General features: G+C 44.0%; 2 protein-coding genes across 2 annotated transcripts in view; both read left to right on the top strand.

Annotated features, from left to right (window-relative positions):
- DIP2B (disco interacting protein 2 homolog B) overlaps positions 1-6900 on the top strand; it is a 306098-nt gene extending 299198 nt beyond the window's left edge. Inside the window, exon 38 of the mRNA XM_066257838.1 lies at positions 6805-6900. Coding sequence (XP_066113935.1) covers position 6805 — 1 coding nt within the window. The 3' untranslated portion in view covers positions 6806-6900. The remainder of the gene's footprint in view (positions 1-6804) is intronic.
- Positions 6901-8979: 2079 nt separating this feature from the next.
- The window catches only part of ATF1 (activating transcription factor 1), a 78149-nt gene continuing 65060 nt past the window's right edge, over positions 8980-22068 (top strand). The window contains exons 1-2 of the mRNA XM_066257859.1: positions 8980-9239; positions 19150-19248. Coding sequence (XP_066113956.1) covers positions 19156-19248 — 93 coding nt within the window. The 5' untranslated portion in view covers positions 8980-9239; positions 19150-19155. The remainder of the gene's footprint in view (positions 9240-19149; positions 19249-22068) is intronic.

Below are 22068 nucleotides of genomic sequence, written 5' to 3'. Positions count from 1 at the left end.
AATTTATTATTAAGGTATATAGGATTTGAAGGGAGAAAAGTCAAAGTCAGAGACTTGAGCTAAGGACAGATCACTAAGGGCCTTGTATGTCATGCTAAGAATTTTGTACTTTTATCCAGTAGGCCAAAGAGAATTCAAGAGAGATTTATAGGAAGGGAATAAATCAGATTTGCAACATAGAAGATTATTCTGGTAGTCATATAAAAAATGGATTGGGCCCTGGCCAGTGCTCAGTGGATAAAGTATTGGCCAACCGTATGGACGTCCCTGGTTCGATTCTCAGTCAGGACAGACAAGAGAAGCGACCATCTGCTTCTCTCCCCCTTCCTCTCTCCTTTATCTCCCTCCCCTCCCTCTTCCCCTTACACAGCCAGTGGCTTGATTGGTTCAAGCATGGCCCCAACCACTGAGGATAGCTCAGTTGTCCAAGTGTGTCAGCCTCAGGCACTAAAAATAGTCTGGTACTGCCTGACTAGGCAGTGGCGTAGTGGATAGAACGTCAGACTGGGATGCGGAGGACCAAGGTTCAAAACCCCAAGGTTGCCAGCTTAAGCACAGGCTCATCTGGTTTGAGCATGGGCTCATCAGCTTGAGCCCAAGGTCGCTGGCTTGAGCATGGGGTCACTCAGTCTACTGTGAGCCACATATATGAGAAAACAATCAATGAACAACTGTGGTGCCACAAAGAATTGATAGTCTCATCTCTCTCCTTTCCTGTCTGTCTGTCCCTATCTATCCCTCTCTCACAAAAAAACAAATAAAAATAGTTTGGTATTCGAACATCCACCCAGACAGGGTGGCCAGGTGGATCCCTGTCAGGGTGCATGCTGGAGTCTCACTATCTCACCTGAAAAAAGAAAAAAAATTGTTTGATGTGGAAGGTAAAATCTGAGGTAGGGAGACCTTTGCAATAACAGCAGAGATAAAGCAAGAGTACTTCAACCAAGGCAGTGAGAGGATGGAGAGGCAATGTGTCCAGCTTGGGGAACAGTAGGATTTCAACTACTAGGTGAGTATTCATGGTAAGGAAGGAGGAATTCAAAATAACACCTAGGTTTCTGCCCTGGCCAGGGAGCTCAGTTGGTCAGAGCATCCTCCCTATACACCAAGGTTGCATGCAGGTTTGATCCCAGTTGGGGCACATACAAAAATCAGCCAATGATTGCATAATTAAGTAGAACAACAAATGGATGTTTCTCTTCCTCCTTTCCTCTCTCTAAAATCAATCAAGCCTGACTGGTGGTGGGCACAGTAGATAGAGCATTGACCCAGGACTCTAAGGGCCCCAGTTCGAAACCTCTGTGGTTGCCAGCTTGATCATGGGATCATCAACATGATCCCAAGGTCGCTGGCTTAAGCAAAAGGTCACTGGCTCTACTTGAGCCCCCTGCACCCCCCCCCACCACCCGTCAAGGCATGTATGAGAATCAATAACTGGCCCTGGCTGGTTGGCTCAGTGGTAGAGCGTCGGCCTGGTGTGCAGGGGACCCGGGTTCGATTCCCGGCCAGGGCACATAGGAGAGGTGCCCATTTGCTTCTCCACCACCCCCTCCTTCCTCTCTGTCTCTCTCTTCCCCTCCCGCAGCTGGGGCTCCATTGGAGCAGAGATGGCCCGGGCGCTGGGGATGGCTCCTTGGCCTCTGCCCCAGGCGCTAGAGTGACTCTGGTCGCAGCAGAGCGACACCCCGGAGGGGCAGAGCATCGCCCCCTGGTGGGCAGAGTGTCGCCCCTGGTGGGCGTGCCGGGTGGATCCCGGTCGGGCGCATGCGGGAGTCTATCTGTCTCTCCCCGTTTCCAGCTTCAGAAAGATACAAAAAATAATAATAATAAAAAATAAAATAAAATAAAAAGAATAACTAAAGTGAAGTAACTATGAGTGGATGCTTCTCATCTCCTCCCCCTCTCTTTCCCTACCTGTCTCTCAATAAATAAATAAATAAATAAATAATCTTGGCCTGACCTGTGGTGGCGCAGTGGACAAAGCGTCAACCTGGAAATGTTGAGGTTGCCGGTTCAAAACCCTGAGCTTACCTGGTCAAGGCACATATGGGAGTTGATGCTTCCAGCTCCTCCCCCCTTCTCTCTCTCTGTCTCTCCTCTCTAAAAAAAAAATGAATAAAAAAAATTATTAATAAATACTCTTAGGTTTCTGACTTGAGGAATTAGAATAGATATGGGGTAATTTACCAAGACGGAACAAAAGAAGAACAGATTTTGGAAAGAAGATGCTGTGTTCCATTTTGGTTGTGTTCACATGAAGTGGTATGGAACATGCGATTGAAGAGGTACAACAGGCAGCTGACTATTTAGGTCTCTGCCTTAGGACAGCTCTGGTCAAGAACTAGATATTTGGGAGACATCCTTTTAAAAGTGGTAGTTGAAGTCATGGGAGTGGTAGATAATACCAAGAAAGATCATGTGAAGTGAGAAAAGGACCAATAATGGGAGCCATGTGGGAACAGCAGCAGCATTTAAAGGCTGGTGAGGGAAGAGTCCACAAAAGGGAGAAGGAAAAACTAGAGAGACAGGAGCAAAAACAAGAGAAAGCACGGGCACAGGAAGTACAGGAAGTGCTTCATGCTTGACTGGTGGTGGCACAGTGGAGAGAGCATGGGACGCTAAGGACCCAAGTTTAAAACCCTGGGCTCATCCAGCTTGATTGACTGCAGAGTTGTTGGCTTGAGTGTGGGATCATGCTGACTTGAGCCCAAAGGTCATTAGTGGGCTTGAAGCACCAGGGGTCTTGTTTTGAGCCCCCTGGTCAAGGCACATTTGAGAAGCAATCAATGAACAACTAAAGTGACCCAACTATGAGTTGATGCTTCTCATCTCTCTCTCTCTTCCTGTTTCTTTCTCCCTTCTTCTCTCTAAAATTAAAAAAAAAAAAAAAATCAAGAGCCTGACCTGTGGTGGTTGCAGTGGTTCAGTGTTGACCTGGAATGCTGAGGTCACCAGTTCAAAACCCTGACCTTGTCTGATCAAGGCACATACAGGAGTTGATGCTTTCTGCTCCTCCCCATCTTTCACTTCTCTAAAATGAATAAATAAAAAAATTAAAAGAAATCAATCAGCCTGACCAGGCAGTGGCACAGTAGACCCAAGTTCAAAACCCCGAGGTCACTGCCTTGAGCCCAAGGTTGCTGGCTTGAGCAATGGGTCACTCATTCTGCTGTAGCCTTCCCTCCTCATCAAGGCACATATGAGAAAGCAATCAATGAACAACTAAGGAGACTAAGGAGCTGCAATGAAGAATTGATGCTTCTCATCTCCCTTCCTGTTTGTCCATCTGTCACACACACAAAAAAATAAAATAAAATAAATAAGTAAAAAATTTGAGAGAGGCTGTTCAAAAATGGAAGGAATAAAATACTCTTGTGTTGGGGAAAGAGCCAATAAAGAAGAAAAGTTTCCAAATATAGTGATAAGAGATAATTGACAAAACAAGGTCACTGAAGCAGGAGGGGTGGGGATCAGAGAACAGGTGGAAGGATTACTCTTTGAAGCAAGGAAGCACATTTTTCCCCCAAATAAAACTGAGGAGAGGCAAGGTCCTAACACATAGCAAGTAGTTGGTAGAGGCCTAGCTGATGATCTTATTCACTTCTCTGAACCTCCATTCGTGGTTTATAAAGATAAAGAATATTAATTTAGTGCTGTCGGCTGGGCATGGTTCTAACTTACATGTATTAAACTCATTCAATTCACAAAACTTCATGGAATAGGTCATATTATTAAATAATTTCATTATAATGTTTCTCTTCTTATTAGATAAGGAAGCCAAAGAGGTGCCACCTCTGGCTTGACTGGTATATTTTAAAACAACTACCTTTGGCATTTGAAAGTTAGATTTGTTTCTTTCTCTTTATTTCCTCATTTCTATTTTTTTCTCCTTTTTTTTTTTTTCAGAGACAGAGAGAGAGTCAGAGAGAGGGATATATAGGGACAGACAGGAACGGAGAGAGATGAGAAGCATCAATCATTAGTTTTTCGTTGCGACACTTTAGTTTGTTCATTGATTGCTTTCTCAGATGTGCCTTGACCGCGGGCCTTCAGCAGACCGAGTAATGCCTTGCTCGAGCCAGCGACCTTGGGTCCAAGCTGGTGAGATTTTGCTCAAACCAGATGAGTCCACACTCAAGCTGGCGACCTTGGGGTCTCGAACCTGGGTCCTCAGCATCCCAGTCCGACGCTCTATCCACTGTGCTACCGCCTGGTCAGGCTACTTCCTCATTTCTAAAGTCAAAGACCTATCCATCTGGTTTATAAAACTGTTACTATTCAGATAGAATGATAGGTACCTCTTGTGCCATGAGAAAGAAAAGAGGACAGTGGGAATATTTGTGAGTAACAGTGTTGCACTGTATAATAGCTGATTTAGACAAGACATTTTACAAATAGAAGAGGAGCTAAAAAGGGAGCAATCCGTGCACATTGAGAAGGTTTCAGTAAAATTTAGTTTCTTTTGATGTTAACATTTTTCAGTTTCCCAACCCTGTTTTCCTGATTAACATCTGTTGAGCATTCTGGATTCCAAGGAAGAAACATCACAAAAGAATAAACACGGAGGACCCGGGTTCGATTCCCGGCCAGGGCACACAGGAGAAGCGCCCATTTGCTTCACCCCTCCGCCACGCCTTCCACTCTGTCTCTCTCTTCCCCTCCCGCAGCCAAGGCTCCATTGGAGCAAAGACGGCCCGGGCGCTGGGGATGGCTCTGTGGCCTCTGCCTCAGGCGCTGGAGTGGCTCTGGTCGCAACATGGCGATGCCCAGGATGGGCAGAGCATTGCCCCCTGGTGGGCAGAGCGTCGCCCCCTGGTGGGCATGCGGGATTCTGACTGACTGTCTCTCCCTGTTTCCAGCTTCAGAAAAATGCAAAAAAAAAACCAAAAACCAAACAAAACAAAAAAAAAGAATAAACAGCTTGACCAGTGGTGGCACAGTGGATTGTCGACCTGGGATTCTGAGGTCCCAGGTTTGAAACCCCAAGGTAATTGGCTTGAGTGCGGGCTCACTCAGCTTGAATGCAGGGTCGCTGGCTTGAGCATGGGATCATCGATATGATTCCATGGTCACTGGCTTGAGCCCAAGGGTCGCTGGTTTAAAGCCCAAGGCTGTTAGCTTGGGCAAGGGGTTAGTAGCTCAGCTGGAGCCCTCCCAGCCAAGGCACCTATGAAAAGCAATCAATAAACAACTATAATGACACTACAAGTTGATGCTTCTCATTCATCTCCCTTCCTATCTCTTTTGCTAAAAACAAAAACAAAAAACTCTGAAATAAAAAGATAAGCCTGACCTGTGTTGTGGTGGCACAGTGAATAGAATATTGATCTGGAATGCTGAGGTCGCTGGTTTGAAACCCAGGGCTTGCCCGGTCAAGGCACAAACATAGATTCCCGCCCCTCTGCCCCGTTCTCTCTCTCTCTCAAAAAAATGTTTTCGCCCTGGCCGGTTGGCTCAGCGGTAGAGCGTCGGCCTAGCGTGCGGAGGACCCGGGTTCGATTCCGGCCAGGGCACACAGAAGAAGCGCCCATTTGCTTCTCCACCCCTCCGCAGCGCTTTCCTCTCTGTCTCTCTCCTCCCCTCCCGCAGCCCAGGCTCCATTGGAGCAAAGATGGCCCGGGCGCTGGGGATGGCTCTGTGGCCTCTGCCTCAGGCGCTAGAGTGGCTCTGGTCGCAACATGGCGACGCCCAGGATGGGCAGAGCATCGCCCCCTGGTGGGCAGAGCGTCGCCCCTGGTGGGCGTGCCGGGTGGATCCCGGTCGGGCGCATGCGGGAGTCTGTCTGACTGTCTCTCCCTGTTTCCAGCTTCAGAAAAATGAAAAAAAAAAAAAAAAAAAAAAAAAAAAAATGTTTTCAATTAAAAAGAAAAAAGAGCCCTGGCCGGTTGGCTCAGCGGTAGAGCGTCGGTCTAGCGTGCGGAGGACCCGGGTTCGATTCCCGGCCAGGGCACACCGGAGAAGCGCCCATTTGCTTCTCCACCCCTCCGCTGCGCTTTCCTCTCTGTCTCTCTCTTCCCCTCCCGCAGCCAAGGCTCCATTGGAGCAAAGATGGCCCGGGCGCTGGGGATGGCTCTGTGGCCTCTGCCTCAGGCGCTATAGTGGCTCTGGTCGCAACATGGCGACGCCCAGGATGGGCAGAGCATCGCCCCCTGGTGGGCGTGCCGGGTGGATCCCCGTCGGGCGCATGCGGGAGTCTGTCTGACTGTCTCTCCCTGTTTCCAGCTTCAGAAAAATGAAAAAAAAAGAAAAAAAGAAAAATCTAAAATAGGGCAGTCAATTTGTTTTAGCTTTTAATTATTTATTTATTTATTCATTTTAGAGAGGAGAGAGAAAGAGAGAGAGAGAGAGGAGAGAGAGAGACGGGGGGGGGGGGGGGGGGAGCTGGAAGCATCAACTCCCATATGTCTGTTTTAGCTTTTAATAGGTAGTGAATGTTTGCTGAATGACCATAGCTAAATGTTGTGAGTTCTTAGGAGTGTTTGGCACACAGTAATGCTTGAGCTTTAAGTCACATTTATCTGGCCCTAAAGGTTAAACTTAAAGGTTAAAACCAGGAAAGGCCTCTATTTACTAAATCCGTTTCTCTCATTGAAAAGTTAAAACTGGTAAAAATTTTAGAAATATTCTGGAACATTCTGTCAAGAGCATATTAAAAGGTTTATCATTTATTATTACTACAAAGCCATAAAACATTTTTCAAGGAAATAGATAAAAAGAAAAAAATGCGTTCAGAATAATTCATAACATCTCCAGAAAGAAACATTAAAAATACTTTTATTTTTTTATTTTTTATTTTTTTTACAGAGACACAGAGAGAGTCAGACAGGAACGGAGAGATGAGAAGCATCAATCATTAGTTTTTCATTGCGCATTGCCACACTTTAATTGTTCATTGATTGCCTTCTCATACGTGCCTTGACTGTGGGCCTTCAGCAGACCGAATAACCCCTTGCTTGAGCCAGCGACCTTGGGCTCAAGCTGGTGAGTTTTTGCTCAAACCAGATGAGCCCTCGTTCAAGCTGGTGACCTTGGGGTCTCAAACCTGGGTCTTCTGCATCCCAGTCCGACGCTCTATCCACTGAGCCACCACCCAGTCAGCCATTAAAAATACTTTTTAAAGTTTTTGTAATGTATTATTGATAAAATGATGGTGTAACAGTTTAATATTTTTATTTACTGATTTCAGAGAGAGCAGAGGGAGACAAACATCAATCTGCTCCTGTATGTGCCCTGACTCGGGATGGAACTGGCAACCTGAGTATCAGGATGATGCTCTAACCCAGTGATCCCCAACCTTTTTTGGGCCACGGACCAGTTCAATGTCAGAAAAGATTTTCACGGACTGGCCTTTAGGGTGGGACGGATAAATGTATCACGTGACCAAGACAAGCGTCAAGAGTGAGTCTTGGACGGATGTAACAGAGGGAATCTGATCATTTTTTAAAAATAAAACATCATTCAGCCTGACCTGTGGTGGCGCAGTGGATAAAGTGTCGACCTGGAAATGCTAAGGTCGCTGGTTCAAAACCCTGGGCTTGCCTGGTCAAGGCACATATGGGAGTTGATGCTTCCATCTCCTCCCCCCCTTCTCTCTCTCTGTCTCTCCTCTCCTCTCTCTCTCTCTCTCTCTCTCTCTCCCCCTCTCCTCTCTAAAATGAATAAATAAAAAAATTAAAAAAAAAAAGAAAAAAGAAAACATCATTCAGACTTAAATATAAATAAAACGGAAATAATGTAAGTTATTTATTCTATCTCTGCGGACTGGTACCAAATGGCCCACGGACCGGTACTGGTGTGCTGCCCCGGGGTTGGGGACCACTGCTCTAACCAAACAAGCTATCGGCCAGGGCTGGTGGTGTAACATTTTATATGACACTCCACAGTATGTAACTTTTTTTCTAAATAGTTTAATAGCTGGGGTAAATCTGTGCTTCAATGTGACACACTCTACCAAAACCTTATGTTTTTTTGCTTTTTAAAAAAATCAGTCTTTGTAGAAAATCCTTTCATATGGGATAAACAATAGAACTGTTAACACAGTTTTATGGGGTTAAAAAGTGTGGATGAGGCCTTCACCCGGAATGCTGAGGTCCTGGGTTCAAACCCCTGGCTTGCTGGGTTAAGGCTTACATACTAGAAGCAACTGCTGCGAGTTGATGCTTCCTGCTCCTCCCCCCTTCCCTCTCTCTCCCTCTCTCTCTCTCAAATCAATAAATAAAATGCCGGGCTGGATACGGTTGCTTACAGCATCGTTCTGAAGTGTAGAGGTTGCTGGTTCCATCTCCAGTCAGGCCACATACAGGAGTAACTCAATGTTCCTCTCTCTATATATATATCTATCTCCCTGGTAAAATATATAAAATCAATATATATTTTTAAATCAATAAATAAAACTTTAAAAAAAGGTCTGGGTGAGACAAAGCCTTGACCTGGGGGGCGGTGAACATGATACAGAGTACAGAGCTGTGTTGTAGGACTGTGCACCTGAAACCTGTATAATTACGTTAACCAGTGTCACACAATTCAGTTAGTGTGAAAAAAAACGTCTGGGTGAACCAAGAGCTGAAGAGGACAAGCCTCCATGCTTCCAGTCACTTCTCTGCAGGTAGTGGACCGGTCAGAGTGGGTCAAAGCCAAGGGCACAGCTCTGGGCCTGACCACCCAACAGGGATCAAGTTGGAGCTGAGCTGAGAACAACGTCACCAAGCAACTGCCCCACAAGGAGCGACACCCTGACAGCACCAAACTGGTGATGGCTTCCGAAAACAGACGTGGGTAAGAAGTGCGGACAGTGCTCCGAAAGCGAAAAGGAATCGCACGCACCTTGCACTTCCCACCTTTCACCAGCGTATCACCTTCAGGAGGTGCCAATTGCCATTCCGAGGAAACCCGGCACAAGATGGCGGCGCGTGACGTGAATAACGTGGTGACGTAGGACGGCAGCACGGAGGCACCGCCTTAACCTCAGCCCCACGCTCACTCAGTTTTGACCCCCTCCCTTCCCTGCCCTGGCCTGGCGTAGATCATGCCTCCAGTGGCGGCCCTGACTGCCGAGAAAACGGTAACCTAGGACAGTTGGCTGTTAAATGACACGGATTCTCCCCGCCCCTCCTGACGCTTGAGAAAGAGGCACGCTCGCCGCTGCGTGACGGGGTGGGGAAATAGGTAGTAAATTCGGATTCACCTGGAGGGGGGAGTGGAAGTTCCCGCCCAGGAGAGAGGCAAGGCGACAGCCACAGGTAAGCGGGGAACGGGGGTGGGGCGTGCTCCCGAGTCCTCGGGCAGGGGCGGGTGCGGGTGCGGGGACGCGGCGCCGCGGGGACGCAGAGCGGACAGCGCGCCGGCTGGGGGTCGCGCGCGGGCGCATCGGTGGGGGAGGGGCGCGGAGGGCGCGCGGCGGAAGGGGGAGGGCTTGCCCGCGGTCCCCCGGCCGAGAGCGCTTCCGGTGTTCGCGCCTGGGCCGTGCTGTTCCCCTGTAGCCGTGGGTGTCCTCCTCGCTCTCTCCTCTTGTCCCCTAATCAAAATAAAACCGGAGACCTCCCGCCGCAGGGTGGCTTTCGCCTCTGAAACTGCCCTTCTGCGGCTCTAGGCGAGTGCGCAAGGTTGACCGTCTGGTGGGGGCGGGGAGGGGCGGTGTGGCCTTGGCGACCGCGCGTTGTCCGCGGAGCAGGACCCGGGACCGGTTATCTCCTCCCGGGAGTTCACCGTGCGCCCTTGGGGTGCCAGGCCCCGGGCCGGCCCGCTTTGCAGGGTAGAAACAGTTCTTTCATGGAGCTTACAGTCGAGTGAGGAGACTGTAAAATAACCACACAAAAACATGAAACAGTAACGGAAAGTGCAGCAGATCAGCGACGAAGGAGGGTGTGGAGTGACAGAAGCTCGTTTGTTTACCTCTGGACAGACAATCAAACCGAAGAGACTCTTTGATTTCCACCCCCCCACCCGGTATCATAAAATTCAGCATGCTATTTCACAGCTTCAGCTACGCCGTGGAGCATACAGAATAATCTCTTTAAAATTATTGTTGACATTAGATGATGTCTATTTAGTTAGCTTTTGAGGAGCAGTGGACTAATTCATTGAGAGTTTACGCTTCTGAGGCTTTTTCAGCATAGGTTTGGCAAACATCTTTGTCAAACTGGCCTCGTTTGTGATACGAGTTTGTACACTGTATTTGCAAAATGCATTTTATCCTGAGAATTCTGTTACCAACAGAAATATACAGTTTTATTAAAATGCTTTTTTCCTTACAGGCTTTATAATGTGCATTTATGTCTGTCTCAATAAGAGTCAGTTCTGTTGCCCTAAAGCTTAATGTGTTAACTGTATTATTTGTAGTTACCCTTTTTTTTTTTAAAGCTACTACAAAAGTTTAAATTTATTTTATTTTATTCATTCTAAAGAAGAGAGACAGATATAGAGAGTGTAGTGACCGTTTAAGATACAGATGTTTGGTTTGCAATGCATCTTGCAGTACTGCTATATCACCAGTAGGCGGTAGTCCCGTCTAAAAATGCCCCCCCCCCCCCCCATGTCATCCCATTTATCTATAATGAATTTCCAACTCCAAAGTAGTGTTTTCTTGTGCCTGAATGATTCTGTTTCTAAAGTTGGGTCGAAGTAATTGTTTAAATATATTTCTTTAACCATTATTTCTATCAGTTTCAAGTAGTAAACCTAAGTAAATGCATTGATTTATTCAGGAGTAATAAATATGTCAGGTATTAGTGCTATACTGGGAGCAGGAAGTGGTGTTTGACTCCCTGGAGCCTGCGATCTGGTGGGAACAGAAAGGAGGCAATTACAATACTGTAATAAGTGCCATGAAGAGAGGAGAAACATGTGCTGTGGGTTTGTATATTGCCAGAGCTTCTAGACCAGTCTAGGGCAGTTATGAAAGTTCGCCCTGCAGAATAACTCATAGGAATAGGCCACATGAAGAGGAGGGGAATAGTGTTTCTGGCAGAGGAAATAGAATGTGAAAGCCTGAAGGTGAGAGGAAGCAAGGCAGGCACATTTGAATGTCTCAAAAATTCAATATGACTAATAGGAGCAGTTTTAAGGGGAGATCATGAATTCATTTGTGGAACTGGTGAGCAGGAGCCTGACCAGGTGGTGGCGCAGTGGATAGAGCATCGGACTGGGACTTGGAGGACCCAGGTTCATAACCCTGAGGTCGCTGGCTTGAACACGGGCTCATCTGCTTTGAGCAAGGCTGACCAGCTTGAGCCCAGGGTCGCTGGCTTGAGCAAGGGGTTACTCGGTCTGCTGAAGGCCCACAGTCAAAGCACACATGAGAAAGCAATCTGAACGAGTAAGGTGTCGCAATGAAAAACTAATGATTGATCCCTGGCCGGTCGGCCTAGCGTGCGGAGAACCCGGGTTTGATTCCCGGCCAGGGCACACAGGAGAAGCGCCCATTTGCTTCTCCACCCCTCCGCTGCGCTTTCCTCTCTGTCTCTCTCTTCCCCTCCCGCAGCCAAGGCTCCATTGGAGCAAAGATGGCCCGGGCGCTGGGGATGGCTCTGTGGCCTCTGCCTCAGGCGCTAGAGTGGCTCTGGTCGCAACATGGCGACTCCCAGGATGGGCAGAGCATTGCCCCCTGGTGGGCAGAGCGTCGCCCCTGGTGGGCGTGCCGGGTGGATCCCGGCCGGGCGCATGCGGGAGTCTGTCTGACTGTCTCTCCCTGTTTCCAGCTTCAGAAAAATGAAAAAAAAAAAAAAGAAAAACTAATGATTGATGCTTCTCATCTCTCCATTCCTATCTGTCCCTATCTATCCCTCTTTCTGACTCTGTCTCTGAAAAAAATAAAAAATAAAACGAAATGCTGAGCAGAAGATGGCTTGCCTTCAAGCTTACCATAGTTCATCTTCTGTAGGTGAGGAAACCTAAGATCATCTTCATTCATCAGATGAGAATACTGCACTGTATTTGTTGATGTTTACTATTTATACGGGAGGGTCTCTGCTGGGCACAAAGCATACATTCACATGACATAAAACCTGTCTGTGGGTGCCTTAAGACTTAAGGGAAACATATGCCAATAAACACAGTTCAAAATGTTAAGTAACCTCAGAAATATCTGCAAGGCACAGTGGAAGCATTAAGAAAGAAGGGACCTGTATCATTGGGAACTCAATGTTTGGGATGTAACTTAACAGTAGAAGTTTGCCAGGTGGACAAGTTGGGAATGTGAGGGTATTCCTGGAAGAGGGGCAATGCAAAGTAAAAGAACATGGACATAAGATTAAAACAGTTCTGGCTTCAGATCTTGCATTCACATTTTACTGTGAGATCCACAGTAAATGACAGTTTCTTTGATCTTCAGTTTAGGGATTCTAAGAGATTATATATATATATATATATATATATATATGTATATATATGAAAGCTCTTAGTGTCTAGTACATAATGTTCATTTCTCTGAAAGTTTTCTCAAAAGTATCATGCCTTGCCTGACCTGTGGTGGCGCAGTAGATAAAGCGTCGACCTGGAAATGCTGAGGTCGCTGGTTCGAAACCCTGGGCTTGCCTGGTCAAGGCACATATGGGAGTTGATGCTTCCAGTTCCTCCCCCCTTCTCTCTCTCTGTCTCTCTCTCTCCTCTCTCTCTCCCTTTCTGTCTGTCTCTCTCCTCTCTAAAAATGAATAAATAAAAAATTAAAGAAAAAGTACCATGCCTTTACTTATGTTTCTCACTATGTCATCAGTAAGATCACAGCCTGCTGCTGTTTCTCAGCTCCCCAAATTTATGGCACTTTTGAAGCTGTTTCAGTGTTCTTGTGATTCTGCCCAACTTGGGGTTGTGTCATGTTAAGCTTCCAGCTGCTGCCCAGGGCTTACTTTACTTAAGTGCCTTTGTACACAAAATTTATTCTGTGTTGAGCAAGTTTTCTAAAGCTTGTTTATCTTCAGTTTTAGGAATAATAGATAAAGGTAAGTGAACAAATAAAGGTTATATTCTGGTTAACTGTTAGGTTGGCTGAAGGAGGGACACACAAGGCTTGATGAGTTTTATAAGCAGTTTATTTTTGCATCTGCAAAACAGACAGACTGAGACCCTAGCGGCATCATCAGAGAGCTGCAGGAAGGGGTGTCTGATAAAGGGGTTGCTGCAGGCATTTGCTGGCATGGGGTTGGTGCACCTGGACCTGCTCAGATTAGCATATCCTGGTTTGTGGCCTTGGTCACAGACTGTCTCCTTTTTTTTTTTTTTTTTTTTTTTTTTTTACAACCTTCAGGTCCCTCCCAGTGGCCTTGTCCCAAGGACTCTTCCCATAACCATCCCTGGGGGTGGGGGGGGGGGAGGTTGAGTGAGAGAGATGCCCTAATGGGGCATGCCTTAATGAAGAAGTTGCCTTAATGGGAAGTTGGGTGAGACAAATTTGACTTTTAAAGGGGCCTTTAATCTAAAGGAGCCCTGGACCCAACCTAACAATAACATTATTAAAAATACAGAGTATATATTGTTTATAATGAGTTGAAATTATAAAGTTGTTTTCATTTTGGAAAAAAAAAGATTCCTCTTTTAAAAATCATAGAGAATAGATTATCTTTCTTTCCACAGTTGTAATAATTGTCCAAAATGTTATTTGCTGCCTGTAGCAGCCTTTACTAGGAAATGTGTGTTCTGTTGATCATGTTAGTTTCCATTAGATATACAGTAGGATTTCTTAATGATGTTGTTATAGGGGGAAAAATCAGTGAGTCACAGTGGAACAGAAGAGTATCATTTCCAGTAATTTAACAAGATTTTAAAAAATCTTTTCTAGTTTCAGTGCTTTAGCACTACATCCTTTTTTTCTTCTCTGTTCTATAGTCTAACTTAAGTTTTTTGAAATGGAGTGTTTAAAAGGCTATTTCACTAGAGATAATATGCAGAAAATATGTAATTCCATCTTGGTTGCTGTCTGTATGTTTTCTTTTTGGGATTATACTTGTATTCATTTGGATGAAAAAATCACTGTACTCTTCCTGAAGAAGGGACTATTATGTAGGCTTAAAAACAGTTGAAGAAAGAACAAAGGAACACTAAATAAATTTGTCAAAATTAAAAGTTAAGTCATATTGGAAAACTTTGTATCAGTATCATAGAAATAAAATTTATTGAAGAAATAATAAATTATTGTATCCAGTGAATGTACTTAATTCTTCTTTTGTTTTAACATTGATTTCAGAGAGAAAAAAGGGGAGAGAGAAAGACAAGAACATCGATCTGTTCCTGTATGTGCCCTAACCTGGGATCAAACCAGCAACCTCTCTGTGCTCAGGCTGACACTTAACTACCTGAGTTTCTGGCCAGGGCCTTTTTTTTTTTTTTTTTAACCAAACAAATACTATAATTAATATCTTTGGCACATAAAGCTTTTTCTGTAATTAAAATGATTTCCATAGGCTAATAAGAAAAGCACTAAGTTCTGGTAGCTGGATGGACAAGTAATATGAATAAATAGCTCACAAAACTAGTGGAGAATTAAAAAATGTAAAACAATATACCATTTTCATCTATCAGGTTAGTAATGACTTTTTAAAAAATTGTCATTGCTTTCTCATGTGCTTCTGATGGACTGTAATTCTTTAGAAAAACTTAAATATTCATACTCCTTGATCAAGTGAATTTTGGGGGAGAATATATTCTATGGAAATCATTTTAATTACAGAAAAAGCTTTATGTGCCAAAGATATTAATTATAGTATTAGTTTGTTTGGTTAAAAAAAAAAAGGCCCTGGCCAGAAACTCAGGTAGTTAGAGTGTCAGCCTGAGTACAGAGAGGTTGCTGGTTTGATCCCAGGTTAGGGCACATACAGGAACAGATCGATGTTCTTGTCTTTCTCTCTCCCCTTTTTTCTCTCTGAAATCAATAAGTTAAAACAAAAGAAGAATTATGTACATTCACTGGATGCAATATTTTGTAGCCTTTAAATATATTTACTTATTTTCTGCAGAAAGCTTTATTGTTTCCTTTTGGTCCAGTGTATGGGAGAGGGCTGCAGGGTGGTGAAAAGGATCCCTAGTCAGGGAGAGGCTCAGGCAAAAGCCGGACACCAGGGGTGCAGAGGGGCCTCTCAACAGCCTCTGGGCTCCAAAGGCTCCTAGTTGTGATTGAAGATGAGCCTTTCTAAGAGATACTCCGCCAGTGCAGCCTGAGGGCCAGCCTGTGGAGGTTTGTCAGGTGGTCTAACTATGTTTGTTTATTTATCTTTTAAGTTTTAATTTTTAAAAGAACTTTTCCATTGATTTGGTAGAGAGAAGCATCAACTTATTGTTGCACTTAGTTCTATTTAGTTGTGTTCTCATTGGTTGCTTATCATGTATATGCCCTGACCAAGGATCCAGTCTGCTACCTTAGCATGCTGGGATGACACTATCCACTGAGCAACCCGGCCAGGGCATTAAAAAAACATTTTTTTTTTCATTAGAGACAGAAAGGGGACAAGAGGGGTGGAGGAGAGAGATGTGAAGCTTCAACTCGTTGCTTCACTTTAGCTGTGTATTGATTGCTTCTTATACATGCCTTGGCCATAGGGCTCATGCCTAGCCAATGACCCTTTGCTTAAGCCAGTGACCTTGGGGTTTCAAACCTATGTCCTCAGCATCCCAGGCCAATGCTCTACACAGTGCACCACCACCTGGTCAGGTGTAGTTGCTTCTTGTATGTGTCTTCACCAGGCAAGCCAGGGGTTTTGAATTGGTGACCTCAGCATTCCAGGTCATCACTGTTCACTGCACCACAACAGATCAGGCAAATTCTTTTTTTTAGTTGGTTTTTAGAGAGCGAGAGAAACATCAATTTGTCATCCCACTTATTTATGCATTCCTTGGTTGATTCTTACATGTGTTCTGATCAGGGATCAAACCAGCAACCTTGACATATCAGGACCATGCTCTAACCAACTGAGCTCCCCCAGGCAGGGCCAGTTTTCTTTTCTTTTCTTTTTTTTAAACAAGAGAGAGAGAGTCAGAGAGAGGGATAGACAGGGACAGACAGACAGGAACGGAGAGATGAGAAGCATCAATCATTAGTTTTTCGTTGCACATTGCGAGACACCTTAGTTGTTCATTGATTGCTTTCTCATATGTGCCTCGACCGTGGGCCTTCAGCAGACCTAGTAACCCCTTGCTCAAGCCAGCAACCTTGGGTCCAAACTGATGAGCTTTTTGCTCAAACCAGATGAGCCCGTGCTCAAACTGGTGATCTTGGGGTCTCGAACCTGGGTCCTTCTGCATCCCAGTCCAACACTCTATCCACTGCGCCACCGCCCGGTCAGGCTGTACCACATCTTCTTTACCCAGTCATCTGTCAAAGGTCACTTTGGGTGTATCACAGCCATTGTGAATAATGCTGCAGTAAACATAAGGGTGCATAATATATCTTTGCGAATAAATATTTTCAAGTTTTTTGGGTAGATACCCAGAAAAGGATTGCTAAGTCATATGGTAACTCTTTATTAGTTTTTTTTTCTAATTAAAAATATTTATTAATTTTAGAAAGAAAGGGGGAGAGAGAGACAGACAGAAATGTTGATCCGTTTCTCTATGTCCTGACTGAGGATCAAACTGTCAACCTTCTGTTGGGACAATGCTCTACCAGGCGTCCCCAAACTACAGGCCCGCGGGCCACATGCGGCCCCCTGAGGCCATTTATCCGGCCCCCACCGCAATTCCGGAAGGGGCACCTCTTTCATTGGTGGTCAGTGAGAGGAGCACTGTATGTGGCGGCCCTCTAATGGTCTGAGGGACAGTGAACTGGCCCCCTTTGTAAAAAGTTTGGGGACCCCTGCAACCAACTGAGCTATCCGGCCAAGGCCCTCTCTCTTTCCCTCTCTCTTTTTGTTTTTTGTTATGTTTTTGCACATAACCATAAAAACCTTAAATTCTACCCAGTTCTTTTTACCAGTCTCTTTCTAAGTGGTTCTCCTCCATTTGATGTATTCCATTTCATATAATCCATTTATTCTCATTCTTATCCAGTTTACATATCCTGCAGTTCATGATTTAGATTATCTAAATATCCTTAGGTATAGTTTTATTTATTTAGTTAGTTCAACTTTTACTCAAATTCTCTATAAAAAACTATTTGGGCAATTAGAAACTGTTACCTAGGCTAGAGAAGGGGAATGCTGTGTCCAAGGACAGAAAGACTCTCATAACTTCTTGAGTGAGATAACATTTGAAAATTTAGTCCCAATAATTGATTTATATATGTGCCATTAATTAAATTTAAACATGTTTATATGGGTCAAAATTCAAAATATTTAAAAGAATATGCAAGGAATCCTGGCCAGGTAGCACAGTTTAGACCAGGGGTCCCTAAACTTTTTACACGGGGCCAGTTCACTGTCCCTCAGACCGTTGGAGGGCCGGACTATAAAAAAAACTATGAACAAATTCCTATGCACACTGCACATATCTTATTTTAAAATAAAAAAAACAAAACGGGCCTGGCCTGTGGTGGTGCAGTGGATGGAGCATCGACCTGAAAATGCTGAGGTTGCCTGTTCAAGGCCCTGGGCTTGCCCGGTCAAGGCACATATGGGAGTTGATGCTTCCTGCTCTTTTCCCCTCGTGTCTCCCTTCTTTCTCTCTCTCTCCTCTCTCAAATGAATAAATAAAATCTTTAAAAAAAACAAAACAAACAAACAAACAAACAAAAAAAAAACGGGAACAAATACAATATTTAAAATAAAGAACAAGTAAATTTAAATCAACAAACTGACCAATATTTCAATGGGAACTATGCTCCTCTCACTGACCACCAATGAAAGAGGTGCCCTTCCAAAAGTGCGGCGGGGGCCGGATAAATGGCCTCAAGGAGCTGCATGTGGCCCGTGGGCCGTAGTTTGGGGGCCCCTGGTTTAGAGTATAGTCCCAGATATACCAAGGTTGCATGTTTGAGCCCTGGTCAGGGCACATACAAAAATCAACCAATGAATGCATAAATAAGTGGAACAACAAATCAGTGTTTTCCTTTGTCTCTCTTCCTTTCTCTCTCTCTAAAGTCAATCAATAAATAAAATTTTAAAATAAGAATATGCAAGGAAAAGTCTCTTTTCTGTACTATAGCGGCAAATTCTCTTTTTTAATTTTTTTAATTTTTTTATTTATAGAGACAGAATCAGAGAGAGGGACAGATAGGGAAAGACAGACAAGAAGGCAGAGAAGCCTGACCTGTGGTGGCGCAGTGGATAAAGCGTCGACCTGGAATGCTGAGGTCACCGGTTCGAAACCCTGGGCTTGCCTAGTCAAGGCACATATGGGAGTTGATGCTTCCAGCTCCTCCCCCCTTCTCTCTGTCTCTCTTTCTCTCTCTCTCTCCCTCTCTCTCTCCTCTCTAAAAAAAAAAAAAAAAAAATGAATAAAAAAAAAAAAAAGAAGGCAGAGAGATGAGAAGCATCAATTCTTCATTTTGGCACTTTAGTTGTTCATTGATTGCCTTCTCATATGTGCCTTGACCATGGGGCTACAGCAGATCAAGTAACCCCTTGCTCAAGCCAGTGACCTTGGGTCTAAGCTGGTGAGCTTTGCTCAAACCAGATGAACCTGCGCTCAAGCTGGCGAGCCCTCAGGGTCTCGAACCTGGGTCCTCTGCATCCGAGTCTGACGCTGTATCCACTGCGCCACCACCTGGTCAAGCTGTCTTCTTTTTTTAAATGAAGTTCATTTAGAAAGTCACTGAGGTAGAAAAGTGAGCTGTGGAAGAAGTGAGCCAGCTGGGCTGTGTGGGCTCAGGAAAAAAATTACAAAGGCAAAAAAGAAGGGCCCTTGGAGCTTAAGAAATAGCAAAGGTATACGCCTGGGGGGAAGAAAAGAGGAAGGAAAGCTGCTGGTGGGTTCCAGTGACAGAGCTGCACCCCAGTTCTTTTGAATGCAGGCAATGAAGTTATTTTTATACAACTAGGCAATGTACTTACTATACATATTCTATGTTACTTTTTATTTATCATTTTTAAGATCTTATAGTTAAGATTGCTATATACTCAGAGCGGAATTGTGGGAACATGTTGAGTCTGATTAAATTGAGTTCAGCCCATAGTATAGAAAAGCTTTGTCTTGTTCCTCTGAAAAAATATGCATGTTAAGAAAATATGTCTTCAGATTTTTTGAAAATGGTTAGAAAGCATCTTTTAACTGACTTTTTCCCCCTTACAGTTGATTATGGAAGATTCCCACAAGAACAACACTCCAGAGACAGCACCTCAGCCTGGTTCAACTGTTCAAGGAGCTCATGTTTCTCATATTGCTCAACAGGTAAGACAGATCAGCCAAAATATTGAGCCAGTAAGAAATATATTCTATTACACACAGTTCAGTCAGTTGTTTCAGATCTCTAATTATTATTTTTTTAAAAGAACCAATAAAAAAAAATGCTGAAATACATGGAAGGTAAATTTATTTAAATATCTCATCAAGATCATTCAGTTTTATTTTCTTTTATACAAAGTATATTTAGTGTTGTGAGTTTTTTTTTAATTTTTTCTGCCTGACCTGTGGATAAAGCCTCAACCTGGAATGCTGAGAACTCAAGTTCAAAAGTATGGGCTTGCTCGGTCAAAGCACATGAGAAGCAACAATGAGTGATTGCCTCCTGCTCTTCCCCTTACCCCCTGCCTCTTTCTCTCTCTCTCTCTCTCCACTCTCTAAAACCCAATAAGTAAAATCTTAAAAAAAAAATTTTTTTTCATTCATTTGAAAGGGGTAAAGTAGAGAGAGATAGAGAAGTATCAATTCATTGTTCCTCTTAGTTGTACACTCATCGATTGCTTCTTGTGTGTGCCCTGACTTGGTTTATGTGACGCATGCTTATATAGATATTTTTCTCAGACTAATTTTGTTGCTGCATAAGAAAAGTGAAAAGTGATTTGGCTTATTGTGCTGATTAAAACAGACTAATAGTTTCATTTTCAATTCAGTCAGTTTATTGTGGATATGTAGAAAATATTTTTGTTAAACTGGAAAATAGGCATATTCATTAAAAAATTTAAATTAACAAGCATGCATATTGCAGAACTGATAATATTTTTAAAATTTCAACTTGTCTGATCCATGCACCTCACAGTTCAAGGAAAACAATGGGCAGGATTTGTTGTAGTGGTAAGATAAGAACTTTCAAGCAAAAAGTAGGATTTGGGAAAACTTTTATTTACCATTATGAACTTTACAGCTTCCCAATAATTACAGACTTTTTAATTACAAAAATGTGTCACAGAGTCATTTATGTACATAAGATCCATTCAGTGTGTAAGATAGACCAGTGGATTTTAATGTTAGCAGTACACAAAGTTCAGATTATACATTGCAGAAAACTTTAAGAAACTGTAGACTGTTGAGGTTTGATGTGGCATCAGAGAAGAATATCCACAATTATCTGAAAAGGCTATTAAAACATGCCTCCCCCTCAACCAGAACAGCATATAGCAACATATTTAATGTAGAAGCAGTAAGAGAATTCAGCCATTTTCTGTTAACTCAAACATTAAGGAGATTTGCAGAAATATGAGAAAATGCCATTTCTCTCATTAATATTTTTGGGAGAGACTTAGTTATACTAATGAAAATGTGTTGTTTATGTTAACTTATAATGGATTATGGTTGTTTTAAAATAAACTGTTAAATGTTTTTCTAAATTTGTTTTAATTTTAAATGTAAGCATTAGTAGATAAAAACTCACATAAATAGTAGAGCGTCAGCCTAGCGTGCAGAGATCCGGGGTTTGATTCCCGGCCAGGGCACACAGGAGAAGCGCCCATTTGCTTCTCCACCCCTCCGCCGCGCTTTCCTCTCTGTCTCTCTCTTCCCCTCCTGCAGCCAAGACTCCATTGGAGCAAAGATGGCCCGGGCGCTGGGGATGGCTCTGTGGCCTCTGCCTCAGGCGCTAGAGTGGCTCTGGTCGCAACATGGTGACGCCCAGGATGGGCAGAGCATTGCCCCCTGGTGGGCAGAGCGTCGCCCCTGGTGGGCGTGCCGGGTGGATCCCGGTCGGGCGCATGCGGGAGTCTGTCTGACTGTCTCTCCCTGTTTCCAGCTTCAGAAAAATGCAAAAAATAAAAAAATAAAAAAAATAATTAGAGTGTAAAAGAGTCTTGAGACCAAAAACATTTGAGAATAAGGACCTAATGGGTTAATCTTTCAAGCTGGATACATCCTTCTCTTATTATTTGGCTGTATCTGTGAAGAATAACAATATCTTCTACAGATGGTGCTGGAAAAACAATGATGGAGTCTTTTGTTTACCTTTCTGTTATTAGAGCCCTTCACAGAAATGTTTTAATTCCGTCAACTTACTTACATATCTCAGTTATTTTGTTCTTTATTTTTTTTATAGCACATACTTGTGCAAGAGAGAGAGAAAGACAGACATGGGAAGGAAGAGAGATGAGAGGCATCACTCAGTTGTTTGTTGATCACTTCTCATATGTGCCTTGACGGGGGGCTCCAGCCAAGCCAGTCACCCCTTGCTCAAGCTAGCCACGTTGGGTTTTAAGCCAGTGACCTTTTGGCTGAAGCCAGTGACAACTGGATCATGTCAATGATCCTACACTCAAGCTGGCGACCTCAGGGTTTCAAGCTTGGGACCTCAGCATTCCAGGTCAATGCTCTATTCACTGCATTATCACCAGTCAGCTAAATACTGTTTCTTTAGTCTGTATTCGCTTAAACAGTGTTAATTAATCATCACTCATGCAAAAATTATGAAACATACAAAAAAACAAATATCCATTGTCAAAAATAAGAAAAGCCTGACCAGGCGGTGGCACAGTGGATAGAGCATCAGACTGGGACGTGGAGGACCCAGGTTCAAAACCCTGAGGTTCATCTGGTTTGAGCAAGGCTCATCAGCTTAAACCCAAGGTCGCTAGCTTGAGCAAGGGGTCACTTGGTCCGCTGTAGCCGCCTGGTCAAGGCACATATGAGAAAGCAATCACTGAGAAACTAAGGTGCCACAACAAAGAATTGATGCTTCTCATTTCTCTCCCTTCCATCTCTGTCAAGGCCCCATGTTCCTCTCTCTGTCTGTCACCAAAAAAAAAAAAATATATATATATATATCAATAAACTCAGGATGACCCA

Source organism: Saccopteryx bilineata, chromosome 2, assembly GCF_036850765.1.
Source record: "Saccopteryx bilineata isolate mSacBil1 chromosome 2, mSacBil1_pri_phased_curated, whole genome shotgun sequence".
Classification (NCBI taxonomy): domain Eukaryota; kingdom Metazoa; phylum Chordata; class Mammalia; order Chiroptera; family Emballonuridae; genus Saccopteryx; species Saccopteryx bilineata.
The sequence above is the reverse complement of the archived record's forward strand: the minus strand, read 5'-3'. Positions and strand labels throughout refer to the sequence as shown.